We start from the raw sequence: 15,247 nt of genomic DNA on the forward strand, positions 1-15,247 counted from the left end.
AGCACCGTGACGGGAGCCAATGGGAGGAAGGTGCTTTAGCATACATTTTGGAAGATAGACAACAAGATTTACTTATTTTAACCTCTTCACAGATTCTGCCCCAACAATGAGTTATTCAGTTTGAAAACCACATAGTTAAGTATACAGCCCCTGTATACTTACTAAATGTTGGATTAAAATAGAAAAGCCAGGCCATCACAGGGAGATGGGGATGAGGAAGTAAAAATATGTGTTTAAGGAGGGCATTTCAACACTGTGAGCTAATTTTACAGAAGGAAGTGAAAATAGTGAGAAAAATAAAGTGGAAAAATTTTTCAGAGACTGAAAAAAGCAGACTAGAGCAAGCCCATTTTGTGGGAATAGAAAAAAAAAAGGTAAAATATGTAAATAACTGATCGGGGAGATTTATTTCAATGATGTTTTCGAAACAAAAGAGAATTGTCGTATTACTGCTCTTAATTAAAAGGCAACAAACACACTTATAATGGGAACTAAATATCTAATTAGAGGGTGCTTGGGGAGTAAATATCTGTGTTTTTAAATCTCCTTCATAGAAAACATGCCCAGCGTTGGGATGGAAAGGATTAGAAAGAAAGATAAAAGGCCCAGACGGTGCTCCACGGAGCAAGGGGGATAAGACAGATGAAGAACATGCCTACCTATTGCTGTGTGGGCTCGTTCTCCTGGTCCCCTAGTCCCTTGTGGTGAGATGGCTGGTCCTCCCTGTCATACTCCTCAGAATGCCAGAGCTGAAGCATCACAAGGAATAAAAGCAGTAGGTGGTCACCTGGATGACACGGGGAGGGGGTAATGGCCAAGCAGGCAATGAAGATGGGCATTTCGAGAAACAATGGCTTTGCTATCATACACGGGAGCCTATTGCAGCCTTATTTACAGACAGAAAAAGGGGTTTGAAAATATAGGTATTACTCCCAAAATTATGTAGTGATGATTAGGTAAAACGGAAGAATAATCACTGGAGAATTCATTGCTGTTACAACTCAAATACAGAAAGAAGAAAGTGATTATATAATTGGAATGATTAACACAGAATTCACTACTGACTGAGAAAGTACCATGAGGAATATCAGAAATGATAGGAATAGGAACAACTTGGGGCATTTTGATTTGAAATCCTATGACCACTTTAAAAAATAGAAACAATGGAAATATAGGTAATAATAATTGTCTAGCTCCCAAAAAAACATTTCTAGAAGAGTCAAATGATGGCCAAGAAATAGATACAACTGTACAAACCATCTTTATGGCATCCTCCTTAGAGCATTTTACCTTGAAATTATAGCTTTTTTATTGCCTGAATATCAAAAATATTTATCCACCAGTTTTCTCCAGCAGCCCTGTTAGGAAATCCATTCCTATTCAATTACATTAAAGGAATTCTTCTTGAAGATCAGCTGGGTTTGGGGAAAACCTCAGTCATCTATCAGGACATAGTTGACGCATCTAGGGGACCCACAGATACAAAAATGCCACGTAGTTCAACTCCTGAATTCAGAGCAGCACATAAAAGTGAGTTCCCCTCTTCTCTGAGGTCTGTTGATTTTGCAGTTGGTAATGAGCAAAGGATAGATTTCTCATTTTTTTCCTTGCATGCTAGAATTCCCAGCTACTGATAATCAAAATCAGAGAAGCAAGTAGGGGGTCTCAACGATGAACTGCAAAGGGAGAGTCATTCAAGAATCATCAGCAATTCAGTTGTAAAGATCGAATTTAATTTTAGCAGAAATAAGTTTAAACACCTAAAAGCAAAGTGAGCCCTGTGAGGCCTGTCAGTGGACGTCTGGATGAGCAAGAGATGGATCAGGTTATAAACTTACAAAAACAAGACACTGCATTTCTCAGATATTAAGATGATTGCATTCATGAAAAGGCATAGCTTTAAAAGTCCTTGCTGTAGTCAATCTTGTCCCAACTGCACCATGTAACTTAGGTGGCTTTATTAGACGAATGTTTTAGGACTCCAAAATTTGTATTTAGTTCTGCATAATGGAATTCAAAGAGATTCTTCCCATTAATAACTTTCCCATTGTTTTGCTATTCTTTTGCATCTGGGTGGCACAGTCGGGTTGAGCATCCGACTCTAGATTTCAGTTCAGGTCGTGATCTCAGGGTCTCGAGATGGAGCCCCGTTATGGGCTTTGCGCTCAGATCAGAATCTGCTTGAGATTCACTCCCTCTTCCTGTCCCTCTGCCCCTCCCCCTGCTCTCTTGTGCACACTCTGTCTCTAAAATAAGTAAATAAATATTTTTTTAAAAGAAGGATCACTTAATATATATTTAATTTTAAAATAATTAATACACCAATGGCATAGAAGTTTACAACATTTCTGATGTCTGCATCTGTCCCTTGGTTGGTGTTTAGGTGGTGGCTCTGGGGGATGTCCCCGATGGCACTCTGGTCACTGTGATGGCAGGCAATGATGAAAATTACTCAGCTGAACTGAGAAATGCCACCGCAGCCATGAAAAACCAAGTTGCGAGATTCAATGACCTCAGGTTTGTCGGTCGGAGCGGAAGAGGTATGTATCTGTCAAAACTAAAATGGGAGTGCAGAGTCTTACATGGCAACAAATCCAAATTTCAAAACTTCTAGAAGTGTCTGTGATGTCCTAGAAGTGTCTGTGATGGGATCCCTGGAAGCACAGTCTTTCTTGTTGATATTGCTACTTCAAGCTTTTAAAAAAATATGGATTTAAAATGTAGTATCTTTTCAAGAATCTACCTTTACGTTGTTGCCTTCTATTATTGAATTAGTTTAAGACTGATTTGGAACATGGAATGAATTGTGAATTTCAAGGAAATCCCTCCCATCTTTACTAAAACGTAAAAATATAAAACTCACCATCATGGAAACTAAGATTATATAACTGGTATTCTCCACTTGATAATATCAAAAATGTATATCAGGGAAGTCTTTAACTTAGAATCCATGTGCTATCTATGACAAGGGACAGAGTTTCAAATGATCACATTTTAAGGGATATACAGTATATGGTTATTGAAATGTGGTTTCAAGTAAGTTTACCATTTTATGATAAAATATGAAGAGACAGTGATAGTACCATTCTGATTTGGCAAGTGTGGTGGCATTTATGACTTTCCTGTCACATGTAATTTGGATGCCTTCTTATTATTTGGGGGAGGGGTCAGACCCAGTTAACATTTTAGTACCGATCTGTTAAAGACTGGATTACCCAAAGGAACTGTTGCGTCAGGGCAGTTCTGTGTGGTTTTATTTTTCTATGCCTGTTACTAAAGCATTAGAGCAGAGAGAGGAATTTTGGCTCGTAATCTCCTCTGGTTTCCAGTTATTTTCAAATATCATGTTTTTGCTGTATTGTTAAGAACTGAAGTTGTATTTTATAAATAGCAATAAGTACTAGAAGTTTAATGGAAGGAGGAAGGATAGTTTGTTTTGAAAATCTCATTTTCATAATATAGTATTGAATAAGCTAATGAATAAAAGTTATTTTGAATATAATTTAAAAAAGACATGATAAATACATAAACAGCAGTAGATGACTCTTGTATTAAAAAAAAATTTAAAGTATAACCAGTGGACAGTTAAACATAAGAGTAATCATACTCTTTATAAAGGCATTCAAAAATACAAGAAAATCTGTGATTAGTCGAAGAGAGGAAGGGGTAAAGGTGTGTTGCTCTTTTGGGCCTTCAGTTTTGCTATCTTAGCAGCCCGAAGCATTTTAAAAATAGAATCCTAGGTGGAGAAAATTAAAAAAAAAAAAAAAAAAACTTACAACGTGATTGAAAATATATGTTCATAATACTAACTATGTTAATAATAGGGTAATGCAAAGAAAATTATATCAACTTATTGAGAGCAGGAGAGATGCTATAACATATGAAAGCATAAAGTCATTAAACGAATTCACTTGTTATATTAAAAGTCCCCGCCTTTCCGTAAATGGAATTCACATTATGATTCAGAGATGTGTGTTTGGAAAACATCGTGAAGGCTTCAGATGAGTAGCTGGTAGAGTAGGTGAGAAGCCAATAAAACACAAAGGCCTATTGCCTGGCCCCTGCCTACCAGCCTAGCTAACAACCTCGGTTCAATTCTCGGGGATTTATACCATCAGGGACGATGGTTGAGGCGCCTTGGGTTGCCCTTCCAGGGAAAGCTGTGCATCGATGTGGGTCCCCGTGTCAGGTTTTGGTTTTAAAAGTTTGGGAAACGTGAACGGATCGTGCCTCTGACACTTTCCCATGAGAAGAGCCGTGGTGGCCTTGGGGCCGTGTGCAGTAAGTTGGTGATAATAAAGAATGGGATTTTGAAAGCAGCGTGCTTCCTTTTCTGGCATTGAGGGCTGGTCTCTGGTCCCTCATTGGCCATTTCTGTTTTGAGTGGGTGACTAATAGAGGTGCCTTGTGTTTACTTGGGTAACAGTGAACTGTTTCCCCAAGGTGTGGATTGTTTGCAGTTGGCTGCCTGATTCATGCCAGTATGCCCTAGAGTTTGCATAAAACCCAAAGAGTAAAATAGCTACAACCAAGGCTGGGCTGTCTTCGGATAACCTGGAACAAAAAAAAAAAAATCGATGAAAATGCCATAAACGGACAATATCTGTTTTGAACGGGCTCGGCTTCCCAGGAGTGATCATAAGCAATCCCAAATACAGGAACCCTAATTCCGTGTTTGACCCAATTCTGGTTACCCTGTGTATTATTGGTCTTGAGTGGGTTGTTTTTCTGTTTGTTTGTGGGGTTTTTATTTGTTTGTTTGGGGTTTTTTTTGGTCAATACTACAAAACAAAATGAGCTGTCAAAAGTCCCCGTTTGACTTTGTCTCGTGATCTCTCTCCAGTCATAAAATACAACTTGATTTTACTCTCTCGAGTGTAAGTGTCAACAGCAAAGCCTGCCAGATTTTTTTTTTCTTTTTGCAATTTGCTTCCCATTACGAAGAGAACAGATGATTCTCACTAATTTTGACAATTAGCCTTAATCTTCCTCACTGAAACTTGTCCTTTAAAAGTTTCATTACGTTTTATGAAGCGATCGTAAGACTATTTACTGTTTCATTTTCTGTTTTTGAAAATGTGCCTAAAAACACGTCATTGGCATAAACATGCCACCGTGGCCGAGAAGGTCCTGGCTGTTGGCTCATCCAAACATTTCAATGCCAGGTTCACATTCTGTCAAACAGCACCCATCCGAGGGTGTCTCAAAAGGGCTTGGTTCTCAGTTCTAAATGGAGGGCAGAGAAAGAAAACTCCCTTTTCTTTTACCAGCTGCCAGTCCGTGGGGTTTGGAAAACCTCACAGAAATTGCCAGAGGTTGGACGTGGAAGGGTTTTTCTCTGGTCGACAGAACTGATTTGTCTGAGTGCTGGCTCTTATCCAGGATCACAACTTATAACCTCAAGTTCAGCCTGCAACCGGGAAAACCTGCCCGTCCGGCTTTGAGGGCCTTGCTGACAACATTGGCCCCTAAAAAATGTTGGTGAAGCCTTCAGTAGTCTGAACCGTCTTCCTTCTTCCCCTTCCCTACTTTTTCTCCTGGCCAATTTAAATCCCGTGCAGGGGATACGTCCCCCTTGGGCTTTGCTCCCTTCGATTCAGGGTCTCCATAGAAATGGACTCTGCCTTTACAGGGGATGAGAGGAGATGCAGAGCACACAGGTGGTTGCTCAGAACCTTTCGCACTTAACCACAGGTTCTGAAGAACCGTCCCTCACTCCCGGAAAATTGAAGTTCAGGATCAAAAGGAGTTTCTCCTTGGCGAGGTTAATTAGCAGTAGCTTACGTCGGTTGACATCAACAGTCGAGACAGGTTATCACTGGTATTTTCAGTGACAAGAAAGCGTATCGTGGCTGCCGCTGAGAGACACTGAAGAAATTTTAGCAGTGAGATCTGTGAGTGCTTCCGCCACTGTTGTAGTACATAATCAGTTGGAAAGGAATCCATCAATCAGGGAATACGGCTTTAGTTAATTCATTTTAGAACCAAAGAGGAAATCTACCAGACCGTATCATCAACCACATCATAAAGGGGGGAAGAGAATCCAGTGCAAATTTCCTCCTAATTCCTAAGAATATGATTTTTTAATCTTTTGGGAACATCATAGATAATTGTGAAAATCCTTTGGAAGCCTTCTCCCAAGGGGGGAAAAAATATGCATGTGCTCTTCTACCCAGAGTTTCATGCACAATTCCAGTTTCCAGGACTGTTGAGGCTCATTTGTGGACCTTCTGGGGATCCACGGGCCCCCAAACCAAGCGTCTGTGAATTTGGAACTTTGTCTTGACCATGGAGGGCCAGCCTCACATCGGGCTGCACAGAGTAGATAACTGGAATATGAATAAATGAACAGACGAGGTGGACATTCTTCTTGCACCCTGTGTGTTTTGGTAACACCTGTTTTTATTATAGCCAGGACCTGGTTTGTATAATTAGGAAAATAGATCCCATTCAAACTGCTGGTCCAAACTTCCCATAGGTCATCAGGTATGCACACATGCACACATGCACACAACGGGGAAGGGGCCCATTTTATTATAGCCTCTTGCCTAGTGAATGCCTAAGTTCTCCCTTCCCCCCTTTACCTCTCCCTCTCCCCTGACCCCTGCAGCGCTGCAGTGTGAATTCCACACTCAGCCCCTTGAGGTCTGGGAGTTCTCCTGTCTGTTAGAATGGGGTTTAATTCCTTGGAGGAATTTCTGTTTATGTTGACCTCCCTGGCAACTTAAATCTCCCCCCACTTTCAAAATAGTACCCCTTCCCAGTGCTTTTATAAAATGAAATTCCTTCATTATATTCTTGCTATGGATGTCTTCTCAGACATAATATTTACCCTGTCACAATCTGGGTTATTGCATATCTGCGTAATGTTTGTTACTTAAGGCAGTTTCATTCTTACGGTATTTTGCATTATTTGAGGAACAGTATGGGGAGGTTGCTTTCAGACGAGTGAAAGACCACGGCTGAGATGAAAGGAAGGTCCATTTAAACTGTCCTGGTATCCTACATGAAAAGAGACTTGTCTTTATGGAGCGGTTGTTACTAAGAAATGGTCGGAATGACTCACAATATTATCATAGGATCCAAGGCATTCTCCCCTCCATCCCAGAGTCCCAGAAAGAGGGGTAGGAAAAATTTATCTGACAACCCCAGAGTTGTTCCATGGGCAACATTCAAGATAATAAGCTGGCAATCAGATCTCCTGGAGAGAATACAAGAAAAAGGCGTGATTAAAAACAACAACAAAAGACCCAGCTTCTGAGACACCAAGCTCCAGGCAACCCTAGCAAGTAATTCCTTTAGATGGCAGGTCGAAAGCTGGTGTCCCGGATCTGATGGAGAATTCATCTTTAGAGATCAGGTTTCTCATTCTGTTTCCCATTTGCCAATAAAAGGGTAGCAACACTTTCTCAAAGCAAGTTGCTCCCTACCCCCAGCCGCTACCCCTGGCAGTCCTTGTCCCTGCCAACACCATGGCAAGGACCAAGGAGGAAAGCTCTCTTGGAAACTGCTTATGCTTGGAACATAGAATTTCACAATTTATCTCTTCACGGTTTTCTTGCTGATTTTATGAAGTGCCAGATTTCACCGATGGTGTCAGACAGCTTTTTTAAAAATGAAGTTAATGGTATGAACAATATTTCAGAGTTGGTGGTCAGATGCTAGGCTTCACCCACCCTCCACCCCTTCTGTGCCGGCCGGCTTGCGTTTGGTCAAGGCGGTTCCTTTTGGTGGGGACCGCGGGCTATCAGTCAGAAAGAGCCTCCGAGAGAAATAATGGTTCAATGATTTTTAGAGCTTCCTGTTTCAGCAGCAAGCATTATAGACATAAACAGTGATCCGGCCAACGGCTGCTACGCTGCTCTGGTTCTAATAAATCAGTTTTGTATTTTCTTTCTGTGCTGGTTGGCGAGGAGCAAGAGAGGGTGGAGAAGATTGGTTATGGAAGAGCATAGTCTGTGTTATTTTTTTTTTTTTTTGGGAAAAATTGTCGGAAAAGAGAGAGGGTATACTGTCTGGTGACTGTTCTCTTTCTGTTGATTATGAAACGAGTTCAGATCAGTAAGGGGATGTTTATAAATAGTTGTGTCCTGTCAGTATGTAGAGGTTATGTGGTTTTGGAGGATCTGTTGGACTTTCAGTCAGTGGGGTGTGTGTGTGGTCGTGTGTGCACACAGGCATCCACCCCTCCCATTGAGAAGTCTTCTTGGACCAAATTATCTTCGGGACTAAATGCATGCTAATCACATCTTCTCATTGAAGCCTAAATGATGCAATTAACAAAAATTAATAAGTGAGCAGCATGGATTGAATGAGGATTCATGGGAATACTTCCAAATATGCCACTTTTATTGCTCACTCTTGGGGTGTCGGGGACGAATTGCTGTTCTTCGAGATTCGTATTTTATACACACGCAGAGATTCATATTTTATACACACGCCTGGAGTGGACTCCAGGCAACGTCTGCCCCCCTTCATCAGCTGTGTTGTGAGTCCCGCACTCAAGAGAGGCACGTTTTTGTCTGTGCTCAGAACGGAGCTCTCCTTGTCGTACCCTTTGCCCTGCGCTGATTTGGGACTCAAGCATGTTGCCCAGCCTCTGTTGGCCTATATTGGGCATGGATCCATGTAGGAACTCCATCTGTCTCCAGGGAGGATTTCAGATAGTTGAGGACCCCCAAACCACGAAGCGATCCCAACAAGCTCCTTCGAGAGGCTCATGGCCTTTCAGCTGCCGGATTCAAAATGTGTTGTCTTGTGATTTCTTGGTGAGGACGCATTCGTTTAGAAGCTACTTAACCTGTGTTTTTCTCCAAGAAGATGTAAGTAAATTTCCGGTTTATTTTTCAATTTGGATTAATCCCTGCTTATACCTGGAGAGTTAAGCCCGTCATTACGAATGTATGGGTGGCGCAAACTGCAGATCCATACCAGCTCCCCGAAGCCTCCCGACCCAAGGAAACGCCTGGGTTTGGTTAATGGGAGGGCTCGGCAGGCATTCTCATGGGTGCTGGTGGCCCTTACTGAGTCACTGTATGCAAACAAAGGAGACTCTCCTTGGCTGAAACAAAGGCAATGCACAGGAATATGGGCGGTTTGAGCACAGTTGGTGATCTGTGTGCTTATCAGATCTGGGCAGACAAGGCGAGGAGGGATGGGCCTGTTCGGAGGTGGAAACATTCCAGTTTGCTCAAGGCAGTGGTTTTGGGTCTTTACAGATGTTTTTCCTTCATTCTTATTTGAGTGGGTCTTTACAGATGTTTTTCCTTCATTCTTATTTGAACCGTCGTATGGAGTACAATCAGTATCTATTTATCTATTTAGAATTAATGAGGAGCAGACCTCAACTCATCTCATAATAAGGCTTTGTCTGCCCCATTAAATGGTGTGTCTTCAGCACCTGCACCGCTGGGTCTTTCCAGATGCTCTGCCTTCATCGTCCCATTGGAAACCTCCTGGCACTTCACAGTTGGTATTTTATCTATCCATCTGCTTGTCGATTTTGATGGTGGTCTCTCTCAGTGGTTCCCACCTAGGGTGATTTTGACCCCCACGGGACACTTGGCAATAACTAGAGACATGTTTAGCTCTCACAGCTGGGATAGGGGACTGCCGTGATCATCTAGTGGGCGGAGGCCAGGGACACTGCCATACACCCTGCGGTGCTTAGGACAGTCCCCAACAGCAGCGTTACCCGTCTGAAATGTCAGTCCTGCCGAGACTGAGAACACTCATCCCACATCACACTCATTCATAAGAAGTTGTAAAATGTCTCCCTTGCCCCTCTACCCTCACTTTCTGCCTCTCTACAAAATGCATGAAACACTTACATTAAAAAGTGCACAGAGAATAAAAAAATAAAATGAGAAAGCATCACTGAATATTAAAGTCTTGTTTTAAGTATGAAAACATACCAGTGTTCTGTATGCATAGAATTGCCCCATCTCCGAACAGGAACATCCCCGGTGGGGGCCAGGAGAGGCTGCAGGTGGGGTGGGCCACATAGCAGGAGAAGCTCTTCCTGGAGGACTCCCCCCACTGCAGCTGCTCCCCCAGGAATGTCCCACAGGTGCAGGTCCACAGGGACTGTCAGAAAAAATGAAAGTACCCTGCCGGCTTCTCAGTGCTCAGCACCAACCCCCACGGGGCTTCAGTCCGGGACTGCAGATCCTCCGACCCAGGAACACAAATGGATGTGAATGGCCAGTGTCCACTCGAACTAAAAAGTGTGAAAAGCCAAGTCCTGGAATGCATCACTGACAGATAACCTTGCAGATGCTGGAAAGGGCTTGGTCTGCACACCTGAAAAAAGGTGGGGGGGGACATATAGAAGGAGCAGAGAAGGGACCCAAGTTGCTGGTCATCTCTGAGATGGCCCTGGGTTTGCAGGTACCACAGACAGACAGGTGGATTCTCCCAGAGCTTTCTCCCACCTGCCCCAACACATCTGTTCTCACCTGTTTCCCATACTGAGATTCAGGCAAAGGTGGTTTGAAAAAAATCCGAAGAGTCCGCTATGGGTTCTTCTTGTATCCAGGTAGCATCTGCTGCGGGTTGAGTTTCTTGAGTAAGTTTTGCCGTGAGGGCTTTCTCTGGTTTTTGTTTGGTTGCTTGCTTTTACCCTGCATGGGAAGCCCCACGCCTAACTCTCCTGCCCCATGGATACACCTGCTTCTTTTACGCTCCCCTCAGTAAAGCAACCATCTCCCAGATTCGGCATGGAGCTCCAGTGCGTGTCAAATAGGCTGAGACAGCTCGCTATCCGAGTGGGAGCTCACGGGTATCATCTGTGCTGGGGACTGCACAGAGCCCACGTGCTGTCCCTACGTGTGGTTGGGAGTGAAGTTCGCCAGGGCCAGAGCTCAAGAACAGCGGGCATGCGTGGGGACACTGCGGTGATAACTGAGACCCAAGCACCCTGAGAGATGTGCCCGCGACTCCCAAGAGGTGGACGCCCAAGAATTTTCAAGACCTAGAAATTCTAGGCACCTTGTGGTATCACCCGTGCCTGGTGCAGAGCGGAGACTCATGAGACGTCTTCGAATGAGTGACTACCCCAGTCCTCTTGCTCTCTGGGCAGTGTAATCTTGTGGTTCACACGTACGTGGGCTTTACTGGATTCTCTGCTGAGGAGAGCATCTCACCCTCAACACTATCAACACTTAGGGCTGGTGTGTCTTTGTTGTGGGGCTGCCCTGTGTGTTGTTGGATGGTTAGCAGGATCCCTGGCCTCAGCCCAGGGGCCAATAGCATCTCCCTTCCTAGTTGTGACAGCCACAAATGTCCGCAGGTGTTGTTAAATGTCCTTGGGGACGGGGGTGGAGGGATGGCCCCCTGTTGAGAACACTAGCACAGAGCTGCACGTCCGTGGGCAAGTGACTTGACCTCTCTGAGCCTGATTCTGGCTTTGTCCTTGCGGGGATGGGGTGTGCAAGGAGGACTACCTGACCTAAGACACACTATAAGCACGATTGCTTTACGGGGTTTATCTGCTTCAGGGACACTAACGCGGTAGAGGAGGTGATGGAAACTCTGTGAGCTCGTAACGAACAAGAGCAATAGGGACCTGCTTTTTTGTTTATCCAAACAGGTGAGTTTTCCAGGAAGGGAACCTCAACGCTGGTCCTGGCTCCTCAGCCGCGTGGAGTTCTCAGGTCGTGAAAGAGTTATACGCAGCGGGCACTGAGATTTCAGATTAGCAATGGCAGAGACGAAATTAAATATGTCCTGTAATATGAAGCACTGTTGTTCATGGGAAAAGAAGTTCTCCCAACGTAGCCATTCCAAGTCTTTTGTCCAAACATTAATGGCATGCAAATATTTATGATTCATACATGCCCCTTTAATTCCCAACCGTATTTTAACAATAAACACTGTATTTTCACAATGAAGCAGAATAATCCCTTTGTCCTGTCGCTGGGCTCCGCAGGCTGGCACCCGGCAGCATCACATTCTTCCTGCACGGTAATTGCTGACTCCACCCAAGTTAAGGGAGTTTTATGGTAGTCTCACAACAGCCTGCCTTGGACCGTGCTTAAGGACATCCTGGCTGTCCCACTGGAAGCCGTTTTAAGGTTGTATCTCAGCAGTTTCAAAAACTGCAAGTGAACATCCATGCACTTTTTTTTTTTTTTTTTTGGCCAGCTATAAATGGGGAATTCATTAATCTGGCTACGGCTTGGAAAGGTCTCTTACTATGCTACCATCTTGCATTCTGTCCAAATCAATGGGTTCTAGATGATACTAAAGCCATTGTCTCCCATTCGAGGGTCCTCTGATTCATAATGACAACATAGAACACATACGTCTGGTTGTGATGATTCTGCGGGTCTTTGGAAAGTAGCGTGACATGTATGAGAAGTGGATGCCCTTGCAGGACTCGCTAAGAGGTGCTGGCCTCAGTCTCCCCTTCTGTGCAGTAGGTGTGATGGTGCCCTTCATACACACTTTGAAGGTTAGGATGATTGAAACTAGATGATGTCTGTGTGGCAGGACTCAGGAAGAAGAATTCGCACGCACCTCAGCATGGTCCTTCCCTCTGCAATGAGAAGCACTGGGGGAGGTGGGTTGAGAGCAGGTGGGGTCAGCCCCTGAGTCCCTGAACCAGAACGTTGGGAAGGAGACTGTTTTCCAGTGTCCACTCCTGGATGGAAGGAATTCCTTTATCCTGCAAAGAACCTCATAAAATGAGCATGCCGGAGACGTAGCAGGAGTTTCATAAATATTCATAAGTAAATACGATGATAATAATAATATGATCATTGCAGACATTTGCTGGATGTTTTGACACAGGCAGGACCTTGTGTTCTCCATTTTAGTATTGGTGAGTCTCTCACAGGCTTTGGACCTTTCCAGTCAGGGAAGTATAATGTCCATTGCTTTTTTCTGACAACTGACCCCCACCCCACGAGGTCATTTGGTGAGGGTATCTCATTCATTCTTTATCCAGTCGTTCATCAGATACGCATTGTGCACCTACCAATTTCCAGGCACCGGGCTCCCACTGGAGATACAAAGGCAGCCAAAGAGAAGCCACAGCCTCAGGGGCTAGCGAGGGGCCAACAGTTAAGCAGGCCATCAGTGTTCTGAGTGGTCAGCACCATGGGCAGGTGCGACAGAGCAAAGGAGCAGCCGTGCAGAACCTAGTGAAGAGAGGAGGGGTCTTCCTGGACAAATTGTCATCTCGGTTGAGACATTTCAGGGTGTGGAAGAGGTTATCGAGGTGAAGAGTGTCCAAGCAGAGAAAATAGGGTGGGGAGAAATGCCTGGCCTGTCCAGGAGCCAGGAGATACTTGGGTGGCCCGCTGGGGAAGGTCTTGGAACAGGATGAGACTCAGAGAGTTGCTCAGGACCTTGACAACCATCCACACTGGGAATTTGGTCTGCTCCCAGGGAAATGGAGAACCGCTGACTTGTTTTCAGCAGGGACTTGACATACCCAGATACAAATTGTAGGAAGATAGTCAGATTGCAGACTGAGGAAGGGAAAGCATGCTTGGGGGTTCAAAGACCAAGAACTCCCAGTTCTCCCTGCAGGCCAGCCTCAGACGTGTGCATACCCGGTTTGCAGATAGCTCATTTGGTAAATGTCGTTGTGCCCAGAGTCCACTCCTGCCAGGCCCTGCCTGCCACACCCCCAGCCTTGCCTGGAGCCTCCCTCTTCTTCCTTCTAAGCCTCCACACCCACCTGCCCTCATGCTTCCTGGAAGCAGCCACTGTGCGGTCTAAACAGAAGAGCTGCCTTGCCTTCTAAGTGTCCACCCCCGGGAGCTCTGGGTAGCACCAGTGTGGTGTTGGGCTGTGTATTTGAGGCCATGGGCCATCACACAAGCAGAATCAGGGCTAGGACGAGGCCACTTTGATCACCTATCCTATGTTAGCTTCTAGCTCAACCTCTGCTGAGGAACTTGGGTCACCAACCAGAGGGCTCTCTGGGCAACAGGCATGGCCTTGGCCTAAAGAGAGCTGTGAATTCAGGGTCTTGGAAGTATTTGGACTAAAAGGATTAATACTTGATTCTTCCACCAAGATAGTCAGGAACTGTGATACCAAAAGAAAAAGGAAGATCAACAAGGGACCGTGAAATCTAGGGAAAAGAGTGCAAGGTCACATAAGCATCGTAGCGCCTTGGGTTTGGTAAATACTCTCCCTGAAGAAGAAAGCTTGTCCTCCATTCCTTTGGTAAACCTGAGTTGCTCACACCCGAGCCACAGAAAAAAGGAAAGCGATGCTTTCAGAGTGAAATCAGATATCATAAAGAACCAGCTGTCAAAACTGAAAGTTTATAGAAGAATTCATCGATCCAGTTATCAGACATTTTTTATTGCCTCGGAACAGAAGACACAAAGATTAATAAAATGCTGTCCCTGTCCTCAGCTTGCTTTTATAGAACATCTCCAGAGAAAATGCTTTTCATGTTGGTTTTCTGTAAGTAAAACTCTTTTTCAAGCAATCCATCATTCAAAAAAAAAGCTGTTTTTTTAATGAAAAACTTTGTGTTTTGAGCACCTGTCCGTAAACTTTGGGGAAGGGGTGCTGCTAGCGTGGGCCTCCCACCTGCATTTTGCCTGGGTGGCTGCAGGTACAATTAGATAAACTCATCTGCAAACATATGGGGGCCCTTTGCATGCAAGTGGATACACACCAACATCTTAATTTCCGTTCAATTTAGAGAAAGTAGGAAACTCTGTGCCACTTGAAGGGTCTGTACCCTCTTCAGAAATCCCCAAATAAACAGTGATACAGCTCGACTGTCAAATGTCGTGGTATGTGTTTGGATGACGAAATGGACAGGGAGCCAAAGCATGAATTTTGGCCCTTAGGTTGTTCCAGTAGAAAAGTGAGAAATGTAAATTAAAACGATTTTGTGAAAAATACCCCCAATTCAGATTTCCCCTCGGAATCTGAGGGTGCATTAATTTCCATACTCAGTTATCCTTGATGAAAAAGTAGGCCCGACACCATCTATATGGTAAAAGGAGAAATCCTCCGGCGACATTTCAGAATCTGTTGGGATTTCCAGAATTTGCAAAGAGCCAAACTGGAGCCTTCACGGGCTTTCTTGCTTTTCAAAAGCTGCGTTGTTGTGTTTTGTTTTGTTGTGTTGTGTTTCCTTTGATTTTTCCTTACGTGCTGCCTGAAGTGTTCAAAGAGTGTGAGCCCAACCTGCTTTCCTGCAGCGATGCACGCATGTGTGAAAACTGTGCTGGTGTGTCCCGCGCGCGCGGTCTGACACCCCCCCCCC

The 15,247-nt window shown here is 44.4% G+C and overlaps 1 protein-coding gene across 3 annotated transcripts in view; it reads left to right on the forward strand.

The window, feature by feature from the left end:
* The window catches only part of RUNX1 (RUNX family transcription factor 1), a 245,514-nt gene that overhangs the window by 161,783 nt on the left and 68,484 nt on the right, over positions 1-15,247 (forward strand). For all 3 annotated transcript variants that reach the window (XM_044919441.1, XM_044919444.1, XM_021678047.2), the window contains one exon: positions 2,384-2,540. In XM_044919441.1, the coding sequence (XP_044775376.1) occupies positions 2,384-2,540 (157 nt within the window). The remainder of the gene's footprint in view (positions 1-2,383; positions 2,541-15,247) is intronic.

The sequence above is a fragment of the Neomonachus schauinslandi genome, chromosome 1 (assembly GCF_002201575.2).
Source record: "Neomonachus schauinslandi chromosome 1, ASM220157v2, whole genome shotgun sequence".
NCBI classification, from domain to species: Eukaryota; Metazoa; Chordata; class Mammalia; order Carnivora; family Phocidae; genus Neomonachus; species Neomonachus schauinslandi.